Raw genomic sequence first — 27689 nt, 5'->3', positions numbered from 1 at the left:
AACAAACAGCATAGCTTACTAATGAAAGCCAGTGGTTTTACTGCCAAAGTTTTGTGGTACTAAAAATATTTATTGAAAATTGGGAGTGTAAAAAGTGTATTTGATTTCATACAATAATATATGTAAACGTATTTTTGGTGGTTTTATTCATAATAACCCCAAATGGAAACAATTCAAGTATTTCTTAATAAGAGAATGGATAAATTCTAATGTATTCATATAGTATAATACTATATAGTAATAAAAAGGCAAACTACTAATATGAACACCAACATGGATGAATATTAAAATATGTTGATTGAAAGAAAGGTACAAAAGAATATATCAGTTCTATTCCTATGAGGCTTAAAAGCAGGCAAAATTAATACTTGACTGTAGAAATCAGATGTTAGAAATCAAATAGTTGACTGTAGAAATCAGATGTAGAAATCAAATGTGACATTGTGAGGGGTGTATTCTCTGAAAGGGGATATGGGAACCCTACCTGGTGTCCTAAATGTTTTATATCTTTTTTTAAAGATTTTATTTATTTATATATAGAGGGGAAGGGAAGGAGAGAAGGAGAGAAATATCAGTGTATGGTTGCCTCTCACGCGTCCCCTGCTGGGAACTGGCCTGCAAGCCAGGCATGTACCCTGACTGGGATTTGAACCACAATCCTTTGTTTCGCAGGCCCACGCTTAATCCACTGAGTCACACCAGCCAGGGCCTAAATGTTTTATATCTTGAATTTGGTGATGGTTCCATATATAAAAAAAAAACTATCAAATTGTACACTTAACGTACTTTGTGTTCTTTGTATATGTTAACCCTCTAAAAATGAGTTTGATTACTGTTATTTAGCAATATATCATGTTTAAAAAGTAACTCAGATTGTTAAACTCAAATCATAAGCCCATCTTAAGTCAAGGTATTATAGCGCAAAGACATGACAATTTACTTTCTAAGACTTGTATATTATATTTAACTAAATGAATATATTTTCTAGCTCTTTCTAATTTGATAGCTGTTTAATAGGATTGATGTTTTGTATACTGTACGTTTTTATTCCCACTAAAATTAAAGAAATAAACATAGTAAAATCACAGTTCAGACAAAAACATGCCTCGCTGTAGAAACAGTGCCCTCAGTTCACAATGATTTTATTTTCCAGGAGGTTTGGGAACGTTCCATGCCTTTGTAAACACAGCCGTGCATGTGGTCATGTATTCCTACTATGGACTGTGTGCATTGGGACCAGCCTACCAGAAGTATCTGTGGTGGAAAAAATATTTGACATCATTGCAGCTCGTGAGTAGTTATTTTCTTTAAGACAACCTATCTTCCCTGTGAGTTAGGATGTTAACTAAATAAAGAACAGAGTTTAGAAAGTGACAGGGATATGGAGTGTCTAGCCTCTGTATGGCATCATGTCATTATCTTTTCTTTCTTATTTAAACTTTTGTCGGGAACTTTATTGACAGCAGAGCATATTTATTAGCGAAGAGGTTCAGACAATTAAATCAAAATGTGTATCTTTATACCATCCTTGTAGTATTTTATGCATTTATATAAAATAAACATTTATGACCAAAATAATCTCAAAGTTATGTGAACCTCAGTAGACATAATATTTAAATTAGAAGTTAAAAGTTTTATATTTTAGACTTGAATGACCTTGAGGGAGTGTAACTTTAAGGGGAATTATGAGCCTTTCTATGTGCCTGCCAATTTAGTCCTCACATTTCTAAGTTTGTTTTCCTCCAATTAGTAAAAGTACTGTGAGGATTAAAAGAGAACAGTGGTAATATAATATAATATATATATATATATATATACACACACACACACAAAATTGACAACACTCTAAATAGCCAAACATAAGGGAGTAAAGTGTTTTAATTTCCACTTTGGAATATTAGAAGGTCATGAAAATGACTCATAATTGCTTTATTTTTAAGAGCCGCTCCCCCCCCCCCAATAACATAAATTAGAGCACTGTCCTCAAGTAACCAATGTTCAGGAGAGCAGAGGCACTCAGTTTAGGCTTCATGATACTTTCCAAGCATTAATCCTAAAAATATATGGCATGTATATATATATATTTTTTTGAAGAGTAACCATGGATTGATATGATGATTTGCTTCAAATTTTGTCTTCTATTAAAAGAAAAATTCTGTGATCCTCATCTTTTTAGATTTACAGTCTATAATAATATAGTGTTGTATTCTGCCAATAATGCTAAGGAGAAAGCATGAATTTAGGTGTATCTAGCCTATTGAAGCATAATTTCTATCAAAATCCTACAACTTGTTACATGACATTTGGCATATTTATATAATGTGTTACCCCAGGTGAGAGACTGATATTTTAGTCTGTAAAGATCTTAAATCAGTATCAGAGTACATCCCTGCAGAGTTGTTTACTGTATTTCAGATTGAAAATGCCCCAAATAAGCAACCCTAAGGAAGTGGTGCAATACACTATGTTAACTCCTTCTTTGGAATATTTGGAAGTCATGAAAATTACAAAGTCATATATATATTGTAAATAAATTGCTTTCTAAGTGTACTTTCTGATTTTAAAGTAATATGTGCTCATTGCAGAGAAATAAGAACATCAAGTTAAGCACAGAGAAAGAAAAATAAACATGATTCCATCAGCAGGGACACTCAGAGCTGACATTTTATTTTGTTCTTACCCAGTGTTTCTCCTCTGTGTATGTATAGATTGTATACCTTTCACAGGATTTGCATTATACTGCCTATAAAATTTAGTATTAGGGTTTTTTCACTTTACATACTCTTAAATTTGTAAGAGTTTTTAATAATGTAGGAAAATACTTATCTAGAAAGTAGAATAGATGTTTGTTCATTATTATTTCCAATGTATCGGTTATATGAAATCACACCTGCATAGAATGTTGAGGATGTTGATCAGACTTCCTAAGGTTTCATTTCTTCTTCTGCAAAATGAGAGGAATAATTATAGCTACTGCACAGAAATGTCACAGAATTTCCTTAATATAGTGCAAGAAAAGTTGATGGTGATAATAAAAGAAACTATGTGGAAATCTTAACGATAGTGATAACTGGATGTACCATGGGTAACTATTATTTATTCTTATTTATAGATTTTTACTTTTCTAAAGAATGCATGTTGCCTTTCAATTTTAAGGAGAAAAAAATATATCCAAATAAAATCTGACATTAACCCAGAAGTGTCTCCTTAAGATTGTGGGGAATGTTCTAGAACACAGTCATTGGGCATCACTGGGAGGGTCCCTAAACTGGTCTCAGTCCTTGCAGAGTCTCTGCTGCTGTTGGCAGATAGGACATATTTTTTACCCATGATCGTGGAGGACAAATGGCAGAGATGGAGACTCAGACACTTCAGCTCCTACAAAATTGGCGGGGCTCTAATTAGAATGTTTCATTTCCACATAATTGAAATACCTGATCTAACAGCAAACTATTTGACATTAAAACTATTCTAAATATTAGGCCATAAGGTAGTGACCCCATGAGCATTTCAGCAGTCAAGGACTCATGTCAAAGACTTGCAGAAAAACTGCCCCGATGGCTTTCTGCATGTGAAAGGGCCGGCATGTCACCCAGCTCCCAGGACACTGGCATGAGGCCTCCAGAGTTGTGCAGTTTGGTGGCACTAAAGAGTGGGTCCACATTCCCAGCTGAATTTTGACACTGTTCCACCCACTGTCACTCCCATGGAGCTTAGATTGAAAGATAAAATTCCCTACCCGGCTGTAGCCTGGAAGTGGTTGGAGGGTGTTGAAACATAAGCAGGCGAAGAATGCATAACTAATTGCTCCATTGCGACTCTTCATGTCTGAACAATTTTTCATTCTTTCATCTGTTAGGTCCAGTTTATTATTGTCACCATCCACATAGGCCAGTTCTTTTTCATGGAGGATTGCAAGTACCAGTTTCCAGTCTTTCTGTACATCATTATGAGTTATGGGTTCATCTTTCTGCTGCTCTTTCTCCATTTTTGGTACCGAGCCTACACGAAAGGTCAGAGGCTGCCCAAAACTGTGAAAAACGGAATCTGCAAAAACAAAGACCACTGAAATTCAAGCACCACATGAATCTATGAATGAAACTGATCCCTGGTCTTCCTTGACAATCAAGATATATTTCCATGTGCAGTGCATTTTGTATATTTTTCAAAATCAAGAGCTTGTATTTTTATGGTAAGCTATGGGGGTTTCTGATATTTGAGAGCTCAAACTCCCAGACGACAGAGTCTTCTGATAGTGAAGCAGGCAGTTTTTCAGCTGCTTTTAAGCCTCATCTAAAGGTTCTGGTTGATACATTCTGTTACAATAAAGGATTGTGTGAAATTGTACAGTACTTTTCAAAGAAGTTCAATATAAATGAAAAATATCATTGGATATTTTGAGTACGGACAGAGATCCGTGCTGTACAGTGGAATCCTTCTGCCAGGTCTGAAAACCTCCAGATGTGGGCTCTGGCTTTGCAGCCTTTTGACTATACTCAGAAGACACTGTGTTTATTCTAGAGTTCAGTTCCCATTCTGAAGAACTAACAAAGTGAACATTAAGTGAATTTTAGATAGGTTGTCATTTACCATCACTAACAATTTTTTCATGGATCTCTGGAGTACCCACCACCAGTTTTGCTGATGAGACTTTCTTACAACCTTCGGTTGTATAAAGTGTTTAGAAGTGACACTTCCTTTGACAAGCACACTGATGCACTTGACACTAAGGTTAATGTTTGAAAACAGGTGATTTGTTCTGATGGATTAATCGACACTTTGCAATGACTGTTTTTCAATTATGTTTGTATATTTCTAGAAAGAGGTGAGTTTGTCAATGGAAAAAGCACTGTGTTATTTCACTAGGAAAACTACTGTGTTATTTTAGTCTGTTGTCTGTTGTGTTGTAATGTCACTTTCTAACATTGCAATGGTTTAAAAGGTTATCTTTTTGTGTGTGGGGGGGAATTCTTTTTTTAAAATTATTTTATTGTTGTTCAATTAGAGTTGTCTTTTCTCCCCACCCCTTGCCCCACCGCTCCAAACCCACCTCCCTCCCTTGCTTCCACCCCTCCCCCTTTGGTGTTGTCCATGTGTCCTTTAAAAGGTTATCTTGGTTAAATGCATAGTGGTTAGATGTAAATGCTTGTGTCATTAGCACACTGCAGGTAGCCTGAGATCATCAATGATTTCAGACCACCCATTGCAGTTTGCAGACATGTGGCCTGTGAAGCAATTGGAGGCACATGGTGACACAGAGATTATCTGGGGAAGATTTAGTTATACAAGCAGCTCTCTCAGCAGAGACCACATAATAGTTATTGTTCTAGATATACTGCATGAAAAATATTTTTTGGAATTAATAATTAACAGCCTGGACTTCTTTTTACAAACTTATAACTTATACAATGAAGGACTAAAATTTATTTTGCTTCTTTAAAATTGCTACTTTTAAAAATTCTCTTGTTCTCAAACCCAAACTAATGGTCAGTAGATTTTTGTCCAAGAAACACAAATATTTAGACATCTAAATTTTTTTCTTTTATAGCTTGTTTTTCCCTGCTATATTTATACTGTATTTTTGAAGGGCTCCTTACGCTTGTATAACTTTGAACAATTAGTACTGTGTGACTCAGTTATTGTGTAACACCCAGTGATGCTCACTGTAAAAAAGAGTCTGACTGTTTACTCACTAGTAATCGCCCACAGTCTGCATCTTCCCAGCCTATTAATCTGTTCCATGGCCTTTCACACTTAGCAGATTCATAAGGTTATGTGCCTTGAAGTGACCTTTAGTGACTTCACTTGCTTATAGTATGAGAAGATGAGGGTTGAAAATGGGAGGAAATTGACAGTTTTAAACATAAAGAATAAGGAACAGGAGAGCAGAGCTAACAGGAACAGAGATCTAATTTATTTCTCGGAGAGACTCAGGATTCCTGAGGTGTCTTTGTGTTTTGCCTCTTCAAATCGGACTCGTGCTAAATGAGGTGTGGTAGGTGCTGCTACATATACACACAATTGCCAAAGACCCCAGCAGGGTAGAGACCAAAAGCAAAAAACAAAACAAAACATAAAAATGAAGAAAATAAAAGAATATAAAGCAAGAGATTTTGATTTATTTCCTTGTATACTTTCTAACCTGCCTGGTACAACCTCTCCTATCTGCCTGGTAGTCTTTGAGACATTTGACATGCCTATCAGCTAACAGCAACATGTGAGGGAAACATTCTAAGTTGCATGAATCAAAGTGGAGAGCTAGAATGTTACATGAAAAGGAATCACAGCTGGCAGAAGCATCCTCCATGTAAATAAACATGAGCAGATCAAAATGCATACCCAGATGCAGAACTTGTACAGGCAGTGTTTATCAAAGGGCTTGGTGGGTCACAGAGTTTCTACTGGGACTTCATCCCACTTTTCGGGACATTATTGCCTTTGGATTTGCTCACTTAACAAACTACAAGATCTGGTTCATAAGGCTCTATGAACCCTTGAAAACATGTATATTGTAAATAAATAGAAATGCAAAATGTTAATTGTGTAAGGGACATTGCAATTTCACAGTTTTAATTTAGTAGAGTTAATTGAGTAAATTACATTGTTATCTAAATTATAAGATTATGAGGTTACATTTTCTCATTCTATCCCTTCTTTCTGTCATGTTTTTAAAGACTGTGGAGACCTCTGGAGATTTAGTTTTGTTGTGAGTATGTGTATTATAATAAATTTGTGCTGTTACATGTATGTGTGTATTATAACAAATTTGTGGCATTGTGTGTGTGTGTCTTCCATTTGGACTCTAACTGCATATGTTTGCATGGGCAGGTGGTTTTTAACATAAATACTCATTTATCCAAAGCATTTTACACATCTGTTGTATACCTGCTATGTTCAGAGCCCTGTGCTAGACATTAGAGTGATACAGAGGTGCCTGTGGCATAGTTGGGACCTCCTGGAGCTCACAGACTGGAAGAGGAAATTATGTTACCGGACAGTGTATGATAGTTGCCACATGGGTAGAAATCCTGTCACCTGGCAAACAGGAAAGGCTCTATGAAGAAGTTTGAATTTGAGTTCTGTGTTTAAGATGTACAGAATTTCAAAGTGGGTGGTGGGTTAATGGGCAAAGTGTTCTAAGTGAAAAGAAATAAATCAAAGGCCAGCAAAAGGAACATATGAGAAAAGTTGCAGGAGGCTTCCTGTAGGTGCTTATAGAGAAATGAGGCCAGCAAGGGAGGCGGGCTTTGACCAGGGGGAGGCACTGCTGCAGGATCTGGGAGGATTCTCCAGGCCAGTGGATGTATTCAGTGGTTTGTGAGAGAGAAGAGGTGTGATCAAAGTGGTACCTTAAGAAGTGTCATCAGGTGGAGTGCAGTTGGGTAAGGGCATGAGGCAATAAAAGCAAAGTTAAATAAGTTGATTGAGGGTAAGGTGAAGAGAGCTGCTGTGTGTGATGGAAATAAAGAGGCTGAAGTGTGAGAGCTTATTATGGTGAGTTGGATCTGGAGACTGACCAGCAAAGGATGGAACGTCTAGCTCGGGCCAGGGCAGCAGCGTGGGGGCGTGGAAATCCGGCTGCATTTGAAGCTGTGAGGCATGGATGTTAGCTGCCATGTGACCTTGGACAAGCCAGTTAACCTCTCTCACCTTTTGTTTCTTCCTCTACAAAATTAGAATACTAGTACACGTTCTTCTTGCTGGATTGTTGTGTGGCTTAAATGAGATGATGTATTTAAAAGCCTTTTGTAGTAATTGGTAAAAATATGAAATAACATATGCATAGAGATACAGACTCAGCAGAGTTGAGTGGAAAGGAAAAAAATGAGTCCCTAGCTTAAGATGGGGTGAGCATTATGGTTCTTCCCACTTCAGGGAGAATACAGTGTGTGTTGATTGGGGTGGGTTGGGATAAAAGTTGTAAATGTTTCTAGCAGATGTTTCCAACAGTGGAACAGGCTCATCTCATGTCCTGTGATCCTAGGCTGCCCCAGAGCAAGGACTAAAAGTCTCTTACTTTTATGTGGTTATCTGGATGTTGTCATGGCTTTTACTGACAGCTGGTATCAGGTCAGACTGTACATGTACATACAACCCCCAGATTCTTGCAAACTACAATGCTATTAACATCCAAAGAGCCTTTGTGTCTAAATTCAGCCTGTAGCATTATGGAAATATTGCTGTATCTTCTATATATTCCAGGGCCCATCATATTCCATTATATGAGGGGATAGTCTGGTTACTACAGAGGGAAAGCTTGTTACAAGATTGTAATGGCTTAAACTGCCCAGCCTACACCAGGGGCCATTCTTCGCCTAGTACTCATCAACTTCAATAGGGATGATGTAAGCCTCTGACGGTCTGAATGTGAAAGCTGAGCATTCAGAGCTGATGTTTTCTGTCTGAAAAGCTGCACAAACCCTTGTCAGTGTGTCTTGTGCCTGCTTTGTGTTACCTTGTCCATGAATCTGTTCCTTTGTTTCTTTTTATTCTTGTGCCGCTCATCCTACTTCAGGCCCAGACACTTTTGCCTAGATTATAGAATTATCCTTGGTATTAATAAATTTTTCCCCCAATATAAAGACCTTTTATCCAACAAGGCTGCTGTGTTGGAGAGAAGCTTAGTGCAGTGGTCAAGAGCACAGACTTTGGAACCAGTCCATCTGGTCAAATCCCGGCTCTGTCCCTTAGTGGCTATGTGACCTGGACATCCTCTCTGTGTCTTCGTGTCCTCACTGGAAATGGGAAGGATGACATCACTTCCCTCCTCAGTGTGGTGTGCGGATTAGATGAGTTAATATGGGACCGACTTTCAGAGCAGTGCCTTCTTTCTAGTTGTTCAGGCCTCCAACCTCAGAGGCATCCTCAGCTCTTCCCTCTCTCTCGCTCAGCATCAGAGGCTTCACCTTGAAGAATAACCAGAATCTGACCACTCTGGGCCCTCCTTATATCATGCCTCAGTTTGTGGAACAGCTTCCTACCTGACTTGCTGCTCCTGCCCTCACCTCCTTCTACCATTGACTGTCTGCATGTCACTCTTACTCAAAACCCTCCAGTGACATCTGGTTTGACCCAGAGAAAAAAACAGAGTTTTTGCAGTGGTCTGCAAGGCCCTCCATGGTCTGTCTCCCACCTGCCATTGCACCTCCAACCTCATCTCCTGTGATGGCCCCCTTGGCTCCCGCTGCCCAGTCACACGGCCTCCTTGTGTCCACCGGCCCATGCTAATAAGCACATCTCTGTCTCAGAGCCCTTGGTGCAACTTTTGCCTCTGCCCGGGGGCTCTTTCCCAAGTGACTGCTTGGCCCTCACCTCCTTCAGTGTTCGTTCCCACGTCACTTTCTCAGCGAGGCTCTGTTTACATTACAACCTATACCTTGCTCTCTCTCTGCCTTGCTCTTTCATTCTTCCATACAGCACTTATTACCTTATAACATGCTGTACAATTGACTTAGTTGTTATTTATATTGCTGTCACTCTCAGTGAGGCCCTGTTTACATTCTAACCTGTGCCTTGATGTGTCTCTGCTCCTTCTTTCCTCCATACAGCACTTAGTACCTTTTAACATGCCATGCAGTGGACTTAGTTGTTATGTATACTGTGTTTTGACTGTCTTCCTCATTATAAAGGAGGGTAGTCCTGTCCTCAGGGTAGACATGGTGGTTTGTTTTGTTCATTGCCAGTCAGTAGAACAATGGCTGGCATATTACAGAAGTGAAATGTCTCTCCTCTGGAATTTGTCAGGTATTTTCCTCATGATTAAATTAGTTTTTTAGGAAGAAAACAATAGAGGTAAAGTATTCTTATCACGGGTGTCATATCAAGGGTACATACTATCAGTATGACTTTCCAGTATTGAAGTTAACCTTGACCACCTGGTTGAGGTAATGTTCCTCTTTTTCTTTCTCCTTTTATACTTTATTCTTTGGAAGGGAGTAACTGCACACGGATACCGTGTGGCCTAGTTGGTTGGGCATTGTCCCACAAAAACAAAAGGTCACGGATTCTATTCCTGGTTGGGGCAAATGCTGGGGTTGTGGTTTGCTCTTCAGTAAGGGCGTAGACTAGAGACGGCTAATTGATGTTTCTCTCTCATACTGATGTTTTTCTCCCTCCCTTCTCTAAAAAAAAATATCCCCCTTGAGGGCAAAATATCTGCATAAGCTGTTTATGCATAAACTGAATTCTTCTGCGTGGGTAAGTTGCCTATTCTCTTCTATTATTTATTCAGTCACTTATTTATATTAGTATGGACTCACAAATATGTATTTTATACTTTGGGTTATAATTCAATAATACAACCTTACTTATTTTATTGTTCACATTCTTTTATCTTGAACCATTGGAAGGTCTTCCAGGTGGCTCCTTTGTCACTTTGACACACCCACTTCCTTACTTTCTGGCACTACAAGATGCTCCAAGCTCATCTTATATATTTCCTGCCCTAGTGTTAGATCAGCTAATTTTCCAAGGGGCCCCGGTGCTTTTGGTTGGAGAATGGTTTTAGAAACCAAGAGCTGGCACCAGGTACTCTAATTGTTACTGGAGTATCATTGCCCTAGGGCCTCCCAGCTGTCAGGGCAGGGAGGATATGTGTATACTAACCATAGTATATTCACATATCTATAAATATTTCTGTATTAATGATCTGTATCTATATTAGGATAAACAATTCATATTGATATCTCCAAACATGATCTATCATTCTAGCCTTTGCCAGTTCTTATCATCTATAATTCCATTTACCATTTACTTAATAGTTCAAGTCTAGTATGCGTGTATAGTGGTTCCAGAACTGGTAACCCATACTCCACTTTATCAACTAGAGCTCCTTTTGTCATTCATTTGCAAACTCCACTTATTTCCACAATTGCTTGGGTCAGCGTCTTTCTCCCTCATCCTCCTCACTGAGGGTGTTCCATATATTTGTAATACAGTTAGATTCTTTTGTCACATTCTACATTTCTTCCCAGGACCTTCTCCACTTCTAAATGATTTCAAATGTTTGGCATTCTTTAAGGTTGACTCCTTGTGCTATAAAGTGCTTTGAGTTTTGACAAATATTTGGTGTTATATATCCACCATTACAGTATCATATGAAACAGTTTCAATGCCCTAAACCTCCTCTACACGTCACTGGTGCACCCCTCCCTACCCTGAACTCCCGGCATCTGCTGATCTGCCTGCCATCTCTATGGGTTTGCCTTTTCCAGAATGTCATACAAATGAAATCACGTACTATGCAGCCTTTTTAGATTGACTAGTTCCACTTATAAATTTGTATTTAAAGTTTCTCCATGTCTTTCTATAGTTTGATAGCTTATTTCTTTTTATTGCTCTATAATACTCCATTGCTTTTTATTCATTTGCCTGTTGAAGGACATTTTGGTTGCTTCCATTTTGGGGGTGATTATGAATAAAGCTGCTATAAACATTCACATGCTGGTTTTCATGTGCATACTGGTTTTCAGAACAGGTGGATAAATGCATAGAAGCACAGTTGCTGGATTGTGTAATAGAAAGACACATTTAAATTTGCAGGGGAAATGCCAGGATGTCTTCCAAAGCAGCTCTGCCAGTCTGTATTCCCACTAGCAATGAGTGAGAGTTCCAGTTGCTCCACATTCGCTCCACAGTTTGGTGTTTTTAGTTTTTTGCATTTTATTTTCTGATCTTTGCTTATTTCCATACATTCTCCAGTCTTCTTTCAATGTTTCTCCTCCATGAAATCTTTATAGATCTTATTATCTCTTAGCAGCACCTTCCTCATTTGAATTTTTATTGCACTACAGTGGAGTTACATCATACTCATATACAACTGACTCCAATTCAACTATAGATCCATGATCTTTTCCTATGATTACAAAACCCAAAAAGCCTGGAACCCAAAGTTTGTAAATTTGCAGCACATTAGTTGGTAGCAAAACCTGAGAAGCTGTTTATCTTCTCATTCATCCACATAGGGCGAGGTGTGCATATATTTTAATGTAGAAATATGAATGTGTTTGCCCTGACTGGTCAGACTCAGTGAGTTGGGATTGTCCCACAAACTGGAAGGTCACCAGTTTGATTCAAGGTCTGTGCACTTGCCTGGGTTGTTGGCCAGGTTCCCAGTTATGGACATACGAGAGGCAACTGATTGATGTTCTTCTCCCTCCCTCCCTTCCCATCTCTCTAGAAATAAATGAATAAAATCTTTAAAAATATATGAACGTGTTTGATTATAGGGGGCTGCCTGAATCTCTTCTGCGATGTTAAACAATATACATGTACAGTATATCCCCTCAGAAATACTGTGGATCACATTTGTTAATTCTGGGCTGGGGGTGGGATGGATATATTTTAATTCTCTAGGGAGTGGTAGGGAATGGATCTGAAGGGGCTGACAGATACCTGTGTTCCTGAGAGCAGGGGACCTGCACCTTCTCTCCAATAGTGTCTCTGGAGATAGTATGTGGTCAGAGAGAGCCTGGTAAAGATTTCCAGGCCTTGAGGCTGGTTCTAATGGAGAAAGGAGCTGTTGAATCCATGGAGTAGGGTAGGGAGGGATATGAATGGACATCATGGGAGCCATCTCTAATGTCAGATGACAAAAGGAATATTCTAGCTCTCCACCCTCCCATACCTTGATAAAACTGTGGAAAGAACTGAGGGTGTATTTCTATCTGTTAAAAATAAATAATAGCAAACTAGTAAGAATAAATGTCAAGGTTAGAAGTTCAGTGTGACTATTAAAAAATAGAAGTTCTATTTTTTTGGAGTCATGAGTTTGTGGACTAAGAATTCTACCTGATATATAGACATAGTGTATCCTCACAGTGAAGTTGTTACTCTCCCCATTTTTATTAAAATGAACTGCCCAGGGTCTCACGTCTGGGAGGCCTCTGAACCAGCTTTCAGCCCTGAGACAACCACAGAGCTCAATGCGGTGTCATTGTGGTTTCTGTCCTTGACAGCCCTGTGGTGTCGTGGGGACTGATTACTTACAGTATGGTACTATATCCATGTCTTTCCCCTGCCTGTCTACTGTATAACTTTTCTGCTTTCTTCCTTGTACCATTTTACTAAGTAAACCAAGAAAATTGCTTTTCGTAATCCCCCTACCCATTGTAAGACTAATCACAGTTGCCAAGAGAGAAACTTTGAAGACTGTGATTTTAAGAATATGATTCAGTTTCACACCTATAGGCAAAGTGGCCTAACATGCAATTCCTCATTGAAAACACATTCCCTTTGTCGTCATTTACTTCTTCCACTGGAGAGCACTTTTGTATAAAACTACAATTTTTTTTGTCCTCTTCAAGCCAAGAATTCTTTTAAAGGAGTGGCACCTAGCTCCTTGTCCCTGACTACAGGAGAGAGAGGACCACCTGGGGCTGCTGGGTAGTGGTGGCGGCGGGATGTGAGGTTGGGTTTCGTATCCAGTGGGTTCCTTCCCACTTGGATAACTTTGCCAACTTCTTCCTCCTGGGCTCCTAATGACCACCATGGACTGATTCTGCAGACTCTTTTGGTCTCCCATCCCGGAGTGGAGCATATAAATCTCCCAACTAAATATAATGACTACTTTGAGAATCTTGTCACCTGGGATTCAAGTCACAGGTAGTTTTTACACATAATGGAATATTATTTAGCTTTAAAAAAAAGAAGGAAATTCTGATATGTGTCAACATGATGAATCTTGAGGACATTATGGTAAAGAAAATAAGCTAAAAAGACAAATACTGTATGATTCCACTTGCATAAAATAGTCAAACTCATAGAAATGGAAAGTAGAAGGGTGGTTGCCAGGGACTGGGGGAAGGGAGGGGTGGGGAGTTAGTATTTAACGGATACAGAGTTTCAGTTTTGCAAGATGAAGAGAGTTCTGGAAATTAGTTGCACAACAATGTGAATGTGCTTAACACTGCTGAACTGGACACTTGGAAATGGTTAAGATGGTGTGACTTGTATGTTACTCTTTCCCCTTTACATTTACTAGATTATGCTACTATTGTAAAAGGAGTTGGAAAGCTTTTAAAAGTGTGTTCAAACACTTTCACAGAGCATATGGATTTTATATGGCTTTAAGAAACCATTCGGGTTATTCTCTGTACTCCCTTCCACATATCTCCATCTCGTAGGACATTTTACCTGCCCCGCCTGATACCCACCTCTGGCCTTGCTGCCCTGCATTCACCATTCCCACTGTTCTCTATGTCAAACCATCTCCAGGGCTGGGACAGACCAGGTTCTCAGTGAGGCTACATGTCTGTGTGCTGGTAAAAGGGCAGATCCTGTGGAGTGAGGGGAGGGCAAAGGTAAGCCCTGTGCTCAGACACTCACCCCCTTCACCTCTCACCCATCCTTCCCTCCTCCCCACAGAAGATCCAAACAAAGTTCCAAGTTCCTGTGCCATCTCTTTTCCTCCCTCTAGGGACTCCGGAGCCCCTGCTATTGAAGGCTTTTGAGACATGTTTACTGGCTTTGTGTGCCTCTGTGTTCCAAAACTCCTATTATGAACTCCCTTCTCATTTTTGTATTTACTTACCTGAGTATAAAAGAAAAAGGGGAAACAGAGAGCAAGGGGGCTGCTGGGGAGAGCTTAGGGTAGAGCCCATAATTAGATTCCCCATTGTCTAGAGAAATGTTTAGAGAACCACAAAATGGGTGTGTGCCTGCTTCAGTGACAGGAAGTGACAGCGATATCTCACAGCCACCGCCCTAGAACGCTCACTGTGCACAACTGTAAAGAGCCTTCCACCTGGAATGCTAACATGCACCCTTGCCCAGCCAATCTTTTCTGCATTAGCTAATATTCATTTTAAAATACAGATCCAATTATGTCTCTTTTCTGCATAAGGCTTCCCATTTATGGATGATTCAAAACTAAAATCCTGAACTTGCTCTCAAGGCCCCGTGGAGTCAGCATCTGGCCAGCCTTCCAGCCACTCCAATAGCTGCTGTCCCTAGTTTTTGCCTGTATCAAGACTTCAACATTCTTTTGCCTTCTCAAGTATTCCAAGTCCCTCTTTTTACCGCTACCTGACTGCCTCCCTAGCCCTCTGCCACCACCACTGCTGCCCCCAGCACATACACAGCCCCCTCACCCCTATCCATTTTTCGGGTCTTATATCCAAGTTCATATTTTTCAGGATGCTTTCACTAACTACCCAGAGTATGTCTGATTCCCTTCGGTATGCCTAGAACTCAGTGTGCCTGTTTTTAGAGCATGCACAGTATTTTCAGTTAAATGTTTGTATGATCTTCTAGTTCATGTTTGTTCTGCCTTCTAGACCATAAGCTCCATGAAGGCCACAGCTGTGCTTGTCTTGCTTCAGATTTCATCCTGGGTGCTTCGCATGGCCCTGTGCAGAATAATCACATGAAAATATTTGTTAAATCAATATAAAAATTTATCAGTATTTAAATGATAAGGTATGAGTGTGTTCTGTATCACACTAAGTCAGGTGTCGAGGTGTAGAAGGATTAATTCATGACATCTTATTTTTTCCCTGCCTGAGTTTAGAAGGAATTTGGAGATAGATTCAGGAGCCAGGCAGGTAAAAATAAAAACTTCACTACAAGTACTAAAGAAAAATGGTATAAAAATACCATTTCCAAGTAAGAGGAGTGGAGACTCTTGGAGAAACGAAGGAGTTCAGGTCTGTAGAAGGAACTATATCTGATGAGCTTGAAAACTCCTATTGTAGAATTAAAGACATTACTCACAGATTAGTGGGATATGTTGAAGGGACACAGAAGCTGGTTTCAGAAAGATAATAGTATTGGATCATAATTCATTAATAAACAAAGTATTCATGTGCTCATAACGATACTCAAAAAAAAACAGTAAGTGGAGTGAAGGTGAAGAGAGCTCTTCTTTACACACAAAGCCAGTTAAAAACTGTAGAAGGTGTGATAGAGTTAAAACATTGCTGTTTGCAACCATGGTTGTAATCACAAGTTTTCAAAGGATGCAAAAACACTGGGTATGAGTTTGTGGAGAAACAGGATATTCATATGGTTCCATATAATCACCCTACAGATTATTTATTAGGTATAAAAGAAACCTTTAAAATGAGGGAATCTGGTGGGTACTATGTCAACCAAGTGATCAAGCTCAGCATCGGAGACAATGGGGCAAACCGACATGTTCTTTCTGGTGTGATGCAGTAGGCAGGAAACATCATGAATAGTACTCTTGCTCAATATTTAATATGAATCTAATAATAAGGAAGCGTCATTATGGCACATTCTATGACACAGTCAGTCTGGCCTTCTTAAATTTGTCAGCATCTCATATAAAGGAGGGAGATTATTCCAGATTACGAAGAGGAAAGAGACAAGACAACTATGCAGCATGCCGTCTTTAAAATAAGTATAGAGGACTCATGGACATGGACGGCAGAGTGGTGACTGCTGGGAGGAGGGGGACATAGGAGGACCAAATGGTAATGGGGAAACTGCCATAAAGATGAAATAAAAAAATACATAAGTATAGAGGGAATTTTGTGGTAAATTGGAGAAATTTAAATATGGATTGCATATTAGATAATGTATATTTGTTAAACTTCCTGGGAGTAAAAATGGTATCATGGTGAAGTAGAAAAATGCCCTTGTTCTTAGGAGACGCTTTTTGAACTATATAGGTTCAGCCTCCTCCCAACCATGAGAGAGAGAGAGAGAGAAAAAGGGCACAAATGGAGCACAATGTTAACAACTGATGAATGTATCTGGAGGGCATATAGGTGTCATGGGACTGTTTTTTCAACTTTTCTGAAGGTTTGAAATTTTCCCAAGTGAAATTGGAGAGATAAGCAGTTAAGGAGAAGATGGTTTAGGCTTGTTGACTAAATGGGCTTGCTGATCCTTCCTTATACCTAAATTAGATAGACTCACCTGGCTGAAGTCACTTGTAGAGAACCACAGGCTTCTCCCACCTCGTGTCCCCTCTGCCCCTTGCCACAGAGCCTCTTAGTATAAAATGTATGGCTCAGAGCAGCAAAACAGGCTTGGTAAACTTGGCAGGTGGGCAGATCCCACAGAAACCCCTGTAGGGCCTGAGCCATTCTTGCCCAGTTTCACTTCTAAATTCACTGTTCAGAGAAGTTGCAAGGCTAGGAATATTACTCTGAGACAGAGTTCTCAGACTAGAGTGCACTTTAGAATCACTGGGATCTTCTGCCCAGATCATAACCTAGAACCATTAAATCATAATCTGTGGGGGTGGAAGCCAGGCGTCAGTAGTTTTGGAAGCTCCCCAAGTGGTTCCAGTGTGCAGACAAGTTTGAAAAGGGCTGCTTCAAGGCAAGTCTCTCCGTGTGGAAATATGATTAACTGAGGAATAAGTATCACTCCCAACATCAGTCAGGGAAGACAAGCAACCCAACTGGGGCCTCCAGGTTGTGATAGGTTGCAGGCTCAGAAGGGCAAAAAAGCTCCTTGGGGCTGTAGAAAGTAGAGAGAACCTGCCCCTACAGCCATCCAGCCCCTACCCTGCTTCAGTCCCTTTCTGTGGCCATAGTATTGTAAAACTTCTACATTAGTTTTGGTAGCAATTTTGTAGGCCTCATAGGATTTTCTATATAGATGCTGGTTGTCTACAAATAAAGACAGTTTAACTTTTTCTTTCCAATCTGGATGCTTTTTAATTCCTTTTTCTTGCCTCATTGCAGTGGTTAGAGCCACCAGTGTGATGTTAAATGAAATGGAGAGAAAAGACATCATTGTCTTTTTGCTGATCTTGGGGAGAAAATTTTCAGTCTTGGCCATTATGGCTGATGTGAGCTGGAGTACTGCCATAGATTTTTATTAGTATCAGGTTGAAGAAGCTTTCTTCTGTTCCCCAGTTTGTTGAAAGTTTTATTTTTTTAATCAGGAATGAGAGTTGGATATTGTCAGGTGATTTTTTCTATTATTTCTTTTTTCTTATCCTAGAAAAATCCTTCTAAAATAGAAATTTTAAATGTAACAAAAATAGACAGAATAGTGGTATAAACCTTCATGTACCCATCATCCTGGAGAGTCTCAGGCCCCAGTGAAGTCCTGAAGAATTAGAAACTCCGGCCAGGGTCCAGCAGTCTGTTTTAAGTACTTCTGCAGGTGACTCTGAGGCATGTCAAGTTCTAAAACCACTGCCCTAGGACATTAAGGAGTCTTTTTAAAAAATGACTAAAATACAATTACCAAGCTTAAAATGTTAAGGTCCAGTTTTTGTTTATTTTCAAATATCTACTTAGTGTTCTGGCTTCCAATTTTCTAATTGCTTTAAAAATTTTTAGTTTTTGTTATTTTTATAGTTGGTTGAATTATGAACCAAATAATGCCCCCCCACTGTGATTAACTGATTTGGCTCTTAAATCTCTTTCGTGTTCTGCCTTCACCTGCCACCCTCCGTCTTCCTTGCAATTGCACACACCTGGTCATTTATGGAACCTCCCCCATTCCAGGTTTTCTGGTTGCATCCCCTCATATTCTCCTAACCTCTACATTTCTCATAAACTGGTAGTTAAAAACATTACAGTGAGGTCAGGTTTGGGTTGCATTTCGGGGGCAAGAATTCTTAGCAGATGGTGTTGTGGTCCCCGTCTCAAAGCTTCTGACCAACACTTGGTTCTAGCTGTTTGCTCTGCAGCTCTGTAGCCACTCCAGGCTCTGCCTCGGCCTCCTAGCTCATCATATCCTCTTTCCTCTCAGCTCCCTGGGTTCTTTATTTCTCCTTGCCCAGTTTGGAGACCTGACAACTCTCCTCATGGCCTTTATCTAACATTCCTTTAAAATGCTACTTCTGGTAACTTCAGCTTCAAGTACAGAAGAACAGGCAAGAGTTGTTCTCTTCCAGGATACTGCCTAGGTCTTCAGGACGTTTCCTGGCAGGGCCTGCAGAACCCCTCTTCTAGGCCATAGCTTGCTTGCCTTTGGGAGGGGGTCTCATGATTCTGGCATTTCTGTGATCACTCCTCTGGTGTCCCCTTCGCCCCAAAGGGGCTACTGTCAGGGGACCTGGAACAGCCTTGCATATGGGTTCCATTGAGCGTCTCCTGGGTCCCGGTGTGAGGATGGGCAGGGGACAACTCGAAAGTGAGCCACTCACCCTCCTGATTTCTTGTTGGAGCTGGAATCAAGGCACTGCCCATTATTAATTCCAGGAGCAACAGAGAAAATTAGATTTAAAAAATGCAGTTGAACAGGTTTGAATGTTTAGAAAGCCTCTCTTTAATTTTAAACGAAAGAGAGAAAATCCATAAACAGTATACCCAATCAAGCTTGAAACCAAATGCTGGGGTTTTATACTCTAAAGAAAATCCTTTCCTCCCTTTGCTTTCATAGTTGGTTTTTGAGTTACAATGTAGATGACTAAATTCCCGGTAATTTGTGAGTTGGCTGCTGTTTCCTCGTTGGTCTGGGGCACACTCTTTCTCGTTTCCTTTTTCGTCCTCACAAGTGCACGATCTGCTTCTGTTAACCTTGGCTGGGGAGGACGAAGACGGGAGGTGGCATGAGGAGGTCTGCTCAGTGCTGGTCATTTTTGTTTTGTGATCTGGGTGCTGGTTACAAGGACGTGTTCAGTGTGTGAAACTTGCCCAAACGTTATACTGCTAATCTCTGCGTTTTTCTCTCCATATATTATAACCCAATAAAAAGTTGAAAGAAAGATGATCTGTTCCAGAGATAAACAAAAGAATAAAATATAAAGTAATCATCATCAGTAAGGACAAATGCTTAAAATGGCTTTGTATTTTATAACCAAGCCAGTTTCAGTTACTTGGCTCTGAAAGAACAGACAAGTGGCAGTGTTGTAGGCGAACACAACCACCATTGTGGCCTTTGTTACTCCGTGAGATAGCCCAACACGTACACATACCCTGCCCCAACCCCGGCTCACAGACCTTCCTTGTTCCCCAGCAGCTTTGCCTCACAGTCTCATTTCCATCCTGTCTGGCTTTGTGTTGCTGACCACGGCCCCATGCGGGGCTCCCCAGACCTCTGTGTGTGTTTGTGGTCTGTGGGCCTTGCTTGCCAGGACTCTGTGCTGCTGCCTCCAAGAAATTCTCTGTTCAATATCTTTTGCACTCCATAACCACCTGGTGTATAGATATATTTTTAAAAATGTAGTTGACTTGTTGTCCTCTCCCCTACTAGGATGTCCGTTTCTGAAAATAAGGGCTTTGTTTTATCTACTATATTCTGACGACAGGAACAGTGCCTGTCAGGTAGTAGGTACTCATGCATGTTGAATAAATGAAATGAAGGTAAATCCTTGTATTTCTTTGTGGCACTGATTTGTTAAATACTGAAATAAAAATATTATTCAATTATTTTAATGAAATAGTATGGTTTTATATTTTCTAGATGTTGTTAAGCTTTCTTCTTTACCCATGCCCCAAAGAACATGGTGCTCCTATTAGTGAGTGGTATTGCTACAGGCTCTGTGGGCAGACAGGCGTGCGTTTTCCAATGGAATGGTGACATTACAGATCAATAACAGTGGAAATCAAGTCATGGATTTTACAACTTTTAAGAACATCAGCAAATAGATTGTCTTGATGGCTTAAATGCCAGCAAACACAGCTGAACGTAGTTGCAGAACAAGCAGGTTTCAGCAGAGGCGTTCTTTCAAAACGGCACATCCAACCTGCTGGGAGACCTTTCGGACACAGAAGGACTGACTGGGGCAGCCGGGAGTCCTGCCGGGAGTGGAGGCATGACTCCCAGCCACTCCCCACTCGCTGTGGTTGAGAAGTACACCCAACAAACCCGCAATGTACTGGTTGTCTATGCCACTCTTTCCTCCACAGCTTGGAATTTCCTAATGTTAGTGATAAGTCAGCTGCTGATGGTGAAACTGCCAGTGTACTACTATTGACCTTATAAAGATGTTCTAAGGCTGAAACAAAGCTGCTATAAGGAGCTTGATGGCCTCACATGGACTGTGCCACAGCAGAGTACACACAGTAATTCATTAAGATTGCTATAATCAGAATGTGGAAATGAATTTTCACAACTTAATTAAGATATAACTGAGAATTCACCAGTCTTAGCGGGGGGAGTAGTAATCGGATTAAATTTATACTTCGTATGCAGTCCATCCCAGTTAATGCAAAAACTAAAATAAGCCAAACCATAATTAGAAGGTTGAAAAAGACTTCAAATGTGTGATGTTTATGGAACTCATTCCTGGGAAGGCTCACTTGAACAGACTTATGAAAGGTTTCTATCTCCTTCCTCCTCTCCTGAAATGTGTCTTTGCATAAATAAAAATGAAAATTTGACTTTATATTTGAAAGTTATCCTTTTTTGTTCCTGAAGGAGGTAGTAAAAACCAGCTAATCAAGCAACCAAGCCAAACCAAACTCCCCAGGTTTTCACAGCAGAAGGTCTAGGTTCTAGTCCAAGTTTTGTTAATGGGACTCTTAACCTCTCTAGTTAAGCAAGTCACTTATCCACTGAAGCTTAGTTTCCTCAACAGTAAAAAGGGCATATTCATAATTTACCTATTCAAATAGTTCTTAGAATGAAATAAGATAATGTGAAAAAAATCAGAAAGCTGCTTTACAAAAGTAAGGATTATAATTTATTTCTTACAAGAAATAAAAAGAACAGTTCCTCTTTACAAAAGGGAGCTGAGGCAGTTTATGATATATTTATATAATATCAGAGAATAAGAAAATAAAGGTAGATTTTTGATCCACTCATTTACTGATGGGAACTTATGTTGCTTCCAACACTTGGTTATTGTAAATTGTACTGCTATGAACATTGGGGTGCATAGGTTCTTTTGAATTGGTGTTTTAGGACTCTTAGAGTATAATCCCAGCAGTAGAATTGGAATACTATGCAGCAGAAAGAAAGAAGGACCTCCTACCCATGGTGACAGCATGGATGGATCTGGAAAGCATTATGCTAAGTGAAATAAGCCAGGCAGTGAGGGACAAATGCCATACAATCTCACCTATAAGTGGAACCTAATCAATAAAACAAACAAGCAAGCAAAATACAACCAGAGACATTGAAATATAGAACAAACCGAGAGTAACCAGAGGAGAGTAGGGAGGGGGCTTATGGGGGAAAATAGGGGCAGGGTGGTCAAGGAACATGTATAAAGGACACATAGACAAAGCCAAAGGGGATAGGATCGAGGGTGGGAGGCTGGGATGAGTGGAGGGGGAGGGATGGGGAGAAAAATGGAGACAATTGTACTTCAACAACAGTAAAAAAAGAAAATAAAGGTAGAAAAATAACTCACCATTACATTTTTTATAGTTGTTTGATATTGGCCATGAATTTGGCTCCAAATTCCTAGTAGATAACGAACATAAATATTCAGTTACAATAGCCATGAGTGTGTCAGGCAAGAACTAGCAATGTTTTGTGCTTCTCATACTGGGGTACCAGTGGGGAAGGACTGGGGACTGTGGCATGCTCAAGTGTGAAAACTCAGGATAAACTATCTTGCGCTTCAGTTTTGAGTAAGTTACAGACATTTTTACATTAGAATTAATATATATCATTAATTTAAAATTCTTGTTTGGTTATTTGCTATGTAGCAAATATTGCTCTGTGAATTGGGGTACAGTGGGAAACAAAAAACCCTTGGTCTCACTGAGTTTATAGTCTAGGCCAGAGCAGTGGTTTGCAACTGTATCAGAATGAATATCCTTTTTTCTCTGCTAAAATGGAAGTCTCAGATAATGAACCTATACGTAATTAACAATTAATACAACACCCTTTTATTTAAAGGTGAAGTAAAAAGGATGCAATTTATAATAAAGTAATATTTATTTGAAAATATAAATAAATACCTAAGCATGACTACAACTAAAGGTATAATGCAATAGGAAAGTACTTGCATCTTCTTAGAAAAATAAATTTGGGTTAAAGAGAAGTACAAACAATAATTAACTGAATGTTATTATTTTTTATACTTGACATTTTCAAGTAAGGACTAAATAAGTGCATAGCATCGGTAGCACCATACCCAGGAGTTCAACCATTATAGATGCAGAATGTCACAGATATGTGTCTTGAACACCACAAACTGTGTTGTCATTACTGATAGGGTTTTCTGACATGGCAAGCAACTTTTCCTAAACAAAACAGACCATAATATTCCTGGAAACTTCCATGTATATTAAAGCTGGCTGAAAATATCTTTTATTTATGTGCAATAGAGTAGGTGCTCAGCTGAGATCATCACAAACAAGCTTTTCTCTTACCTCAAAGGCCAGTGGGACACGGAAAAGTCATGCAGAACACGGGTTGGCTGTGCAGCCTCACTTCAGCATCACCCAATATCCCTGGCTCTTGCCTCCAAAATACTGGCTCTCTTATCTCTTTAAAAACCAGAAAACAAACCCCTGCTCAAAATACTCCCAGAAGGTGGAACTCCTTTATTTGATAACTAGAACACAAAAACCCAAAATAATTTAGAGACTGAGAAGTGGTATAAAGGAAATAAAATGATGCATGAGTAGGATGAGGATGGCGTTACTTGAACTAAGGCCTGAATGTTGAGATGGAGACAGTCTTGCAAAGCGCTGGGGCAAGGACGTTCCAGGCAAGGGGACATTCCAAAGGTGGCAAGGTGGGACAAAACTTAGGATGTTTAAGGAACAATAAGAAAAACATTGTGGTTGGAGCTAGGCCACAAAGGTGGAAAGCACTGAACTTTTAGGGCACAGAGAGGGGGAGAAATTTTCCAATTATTTTTATGGGATGTAGAAAGACTGATACTAATAGTCCAATGTAAACTACATTTACAATGACTGTCTGTGTGGTTCCTGATCATTTTGAAGAGATGTGTTTCCAGTAAAAGGAATTATCTTGTCCATGATTTACGATGGACTCTTGGGAGAATGTTCAGGAAGCACAACACAGTGTTTTGTATCAGGTCCCCAGCTCCACCACCATGTCAGGTTCTGGATGGACAAGGCTCTGAAACTCCTCTTCTCCTTCTCTCTCTTGTGCCGCCTTGGTATTTCCTGCCAAGAACAAGCAAATCTCTTTTTTGGAATTTAGAGATTCCCTCCTCCTCAAAAGAAGTTTTGACAAGGGTTCACTCATTGGAATTAAAATTACCTTAAATGCTTTTCTGATTACAAAATATACATGCATCATCCCAGGAAATTTTTTGGCTTTCTAAAATTCACATAAAACCATACCCAAACCTGCAAATGGAGGAAGGTGGTTATAAAGATAGATTAAAGTGGGTATCTGATTCTTTACTCAGCTCTTTCTTATGTCTTACTCTGAGAACTCACTGAGGTGATCGGATTTGAGTTTTGTACCTCAGTCATAGGTATAGAGTTGGTACCTCATTTGTCCTTTTGAAAAATTGCACATCAGACCACCCATTCCTAGGTGGGGAAAATCCTGAGCGGTGAAAAAGAACTCACAGACCTATGGTGAAGGACTGAAAATTTCAGTCTGATACAAAATATAGAACTCAAATTCAAGGGAAAGACTACTTTTCCAAAAGTGCAAATAGAAAAGCTGAGTCGGGGCTCTTTTCCAGCTCTTTATTTTTCTTACAACGCTGTCAACACTAGCGTGGTTAAGTGCTCTTGTCTAGTTCTTAAATGTCTCTCCACTTGTAGATGCTGTCTGCTCGCTTCATTTCAGTACCTACTTCTCCAGTCTTGGTAGCGCCCCCAGCTTCATGGCACACTTCGAAGGGTGGACACGGATTTGCCTGCTCAGTCCAGCCGGGTTTCGGTGGCTGAGTTAGAGACTTCCATTGACTTTTTTGCATAGAAAGCGTACGTCTGCTGACAGGAGAGGGTAGGGAACTCCAGCCACCCTCGCCCCAGGGCGTGGCGGAGACACCCCCACACAGTCACTCCACAACCGCCCCTGGAATGTGCTTAAGGTGGGGCAAGGGTCGACCGCCCACTTAGTCTAGGGTGCCAAGGGTCCACGGCTTCTCCCGCACCTGAACTCTAAAAAAACAACTGCCTCGCCCGTACAGCCCCCCGCCCCGCTTACAGTCCCTGTGGCCCCGCCCAGCAGCTCCCCTCACGTGCTGCAGCGCCGCCCAATCAGCGCCAGCAGTGCCCAGGCTCGCGATTCAAACTGCAGCTCGGTTGGGTTGCGGGGTTTAGCAGTGTTGGGGCCGCAGCAGCCAAGGTGTGCGGGGCATGGATCACCGCATCGTGGGGCCCGGCCCGTACCGGGCCACCAAGCTGGTGAGTGAGTATGAGGGACCCTGGGCAATGCCTCCAGCCCCACGATTCCCGGGCCCTTCTGCCGACTGCGCAGTGCTCAGTCTTCGCTTCTCTGCTTCTCCGGGGCTGGCGGGCCTGGGTTTGGAGGCGGGATGTGTTTGGGCCGCAGCTGGCGTTTTCGGGAGTTCAAAGAAAGGATAACGGAGCCGGGAGCCCAGGCAGTCGGGGGAGCAGCTTCGTTCCCTAGACCTTGGCAATCAAGGGCGCCTCCCAATTCGAAGAGCTCTTTAGACCAGGTGACCCTCCCCACCCCTGCTCCTCTTTGTCCTTCGTAATCCCACGCCCGCTTCCGGGAGAGGAAAAACCCTGTTCCTTACTTTGGGGCCAGCCGCCCCGCCCCTTCCCCCTCCGCGGTGGGGCGGGGTGTGTCTCGCTCCTGAGTATCGCTTGTGGTGATCCTTGAGGTTCTTTCTAACGGTGCCCTGAACGGAGGTGGATCGTCCTGGCCACATTTCCCGTCCCTGGCGTTTCTGTTTTGGTCATCACCGACAAAAATGAGGGTTTGGCCTGAGTGATTGGTCTGAGAGAGCCTTTGTAGACCCTGGTGGTCCAGGGTGCCGCCCTTTCTCTTGGGAGAAGAGCTTGGTATTCAGAGTTCTGAGGGTACTTATGTGATTTCCTTATGACCCGGAGCAAGTAATTTTTGTGCTGTCTATTTCAAAGGATTACCATAGTGGGATAGGTAGTGCAGTTTGGTGTGGCCATGGCAGGCATTTAGACAGCTTTCTATGAAAGCGTAGGGCTAATTTGGGAGGAAGGGACTTCCCTCCTTGATCTGTCACAACTTCTGGTCACGCTTTAACTTGGAAATTAGTCTCCCTCAATACACCCTAATGGATATCCAGGAAAAGATGGGAATTAATTTCCAAACTCTCATTCAACCAGACTTACATGTGGAAGAGATGAGGACAGTGGGACAATGGGAAATATCACTAAGGTTTCCTTTTCTTTCTAGAGCTAGTCACACTACGTGCGGGTCAAGCCAGAGCTAAAGCCAGCTTGTCGGAGAACTCATGGTTGTGGCAAATAGCTCTTTAATTTTTTATTTGGCTCTTATTCCACTTTGAGAATCTTATCTCCTTTTTCCAGAAAAGTGCACGTGCCTCATAATCATGAAATTTTATATATGATTTCAGGGGATTTGGGGAGTCTTTGGCATTGTTTCATTTGGCTTAATCATTTACTCCCCCACAATTTTGTGGGTTAGCAATCTGGCCTGGGCTTTTGTCATTGATTCTTCTGTTGGTGGCACTCATATGCCGCAATCATCTATCTGGTAAATGGCCTAGGTCTAAGATGGCTGCTTGACTTGGTTCTGGCTGCTGGCCGGGCCAAGTGTGTTTATGTAGAGTGTAGTGGCTCCAACACAACTAAAAGGAGGTTCCTGCTTGTAACTTCAATGGTCGGAGCAAGTCAAACAGCTAAACCCAGATTGTAGGAATTCAGCTCCACTTCTTTTCCTTTTGTTAAATTAAAAAGTACTTTTCAATTATAGTTGACATGCAATATCATATTAGTTTCAGGTGTACAGCATAATGGTTGGGCATTTATATAACAGATGAGGTGATCTCCCCCCACCCCCTACAATAAGTCTAGCACCTACCTGACACCATACAGTTATTACAGTATCACTGACTGTATTCCCTGTTCAGCTCCACTTCTTTATGGACAGAATTGCAGTCACATCACAGAGGTCCCTGTGAACAGGATGGGAGGGGTGATTGTATTTATCTTTTAAAAATATATATTTATTTATTTTTAGAAAGAGGCATAGGGAGGGAGAAATAGAGGGAGAGAAATATCAGTGTGTAAGAGAAACAACCATAGATCGGATGCCTCTTGCATGCCCCCAGCCAGGGACCTGGCCCAGAACCCTGGCATGTGCCCTGGCTGGGAATCAAATAGGTGACTTTTTTTTGGTTCGCAGAATAGCAACACCTAATCCACTGAGCTGCACCAGTCAGGGCTGATTGCATTTATCTTTGCAAACAGTCTACTACAGACATCCAGAATGATTCATTTAAAAAATCAACAAATACAAATGTAGGTTTTCCTTCGGGCTAACTTCTAAGAGGTATGAATAGTGGTGGTAGGGAACAAATAGGGTATTTTAAAAATGATGTTTTCATATCTGCTTCTGCTTCACAACTGTTTCTGCCATTTCAGACTATCTGGGCTCAGGGCTATTGGTAGTTCTAATGTTAGGGACGAACTGGAGATTGTGCTCTATCAGGGTCTTTCAGACACTTTGCTCTCCTTTGTGGAAGGAAAATAACATATCCTCCCCTCTCCCCAATTTATTCACATCATTTATGCAAGGGAAACAGAGGGCTCTCGGTATTGGCATAACTAGTTCTCATTCTTCCTGCTTTATACTAAAAAAACAATCCATCATAATTGGAACTGTTTTTTAATCTCACAGAAATGTATGAAATACCACTTTTTATAGATGCAGAGTGCCTATGCATTAACACTTGATTCTGA

The 27689-nt window shown here is 40.8% G+C and overlaps 2 protein-coding genes across 6 annotated transcripts in view; both read left to right on the top strand.

The window, feature by feature from the left end:
* ELOVL7 (ELOVL fatty acid elongase 7) overlaps window positions 1-20709 on the top strand; it is a 94050-nt gene extending 73341 nt beyond the window's left edge. For all 5 annotated transcript variants that reach the window (XM_053657180.1, XM_053657179.1, XM_053657183.1 and 2 more), the window contains 2 exons: window positions 1154-1290; window positions 3860-20709. In XM_053657180.1, coding sequence (XP_053513155.1) covers window positions 1154-1290; window positions 3860-4069 — 347 coding nt within the window. In that variant the 3' untranslated portion in view covers window positions 4070-20709. The remainder of the gene's footprint in view (window positions 1-1153; window positions 1291-3859) is intronic.
* Window positions 20710-25046: 4337 nt separating this feature from the next.
* Window positions 25047-27689, top strand: part of DEPDC1B (DEP domain containing 1B) — a 73656-nt gene continuing 71013 nt past the window's right edge. Inside the window, exon 1 of the mRNA XM_053657172.1 lies at window positions 25047-25166. Coding sequence (XP_053513147.1) covers window positions 25119-25166 — 48 coding nt within the window. The 5' untranslated portion in view covers window positions 25047-25118. The remainder of the gene's footprint in view (window positions 25167-27689) is intronic.

This window comes from Artibeus jamaicensis, unplaced genomic scaffold, assembly GCF_021234435.1.
Source record: "Artibeus jamaicensis isolate MK-2021 breed Jamaican fruit bat unplaced genomic scaffold, CSHL_Jam_final scaffold_369, whole genome shotgun sequence".
Lineage (NCBI taxonomy): Eukaryota > Metazoa > Chordata > Mammalia > Chiroptera > Phyllostomidae > Artibeus > Artibeus jamaicensis.
The sequence above is the reverse complement of the archived record's forward strand: the minus strand, read 5'-3'. Positions and strand labels throughout refer to the sequence as shown.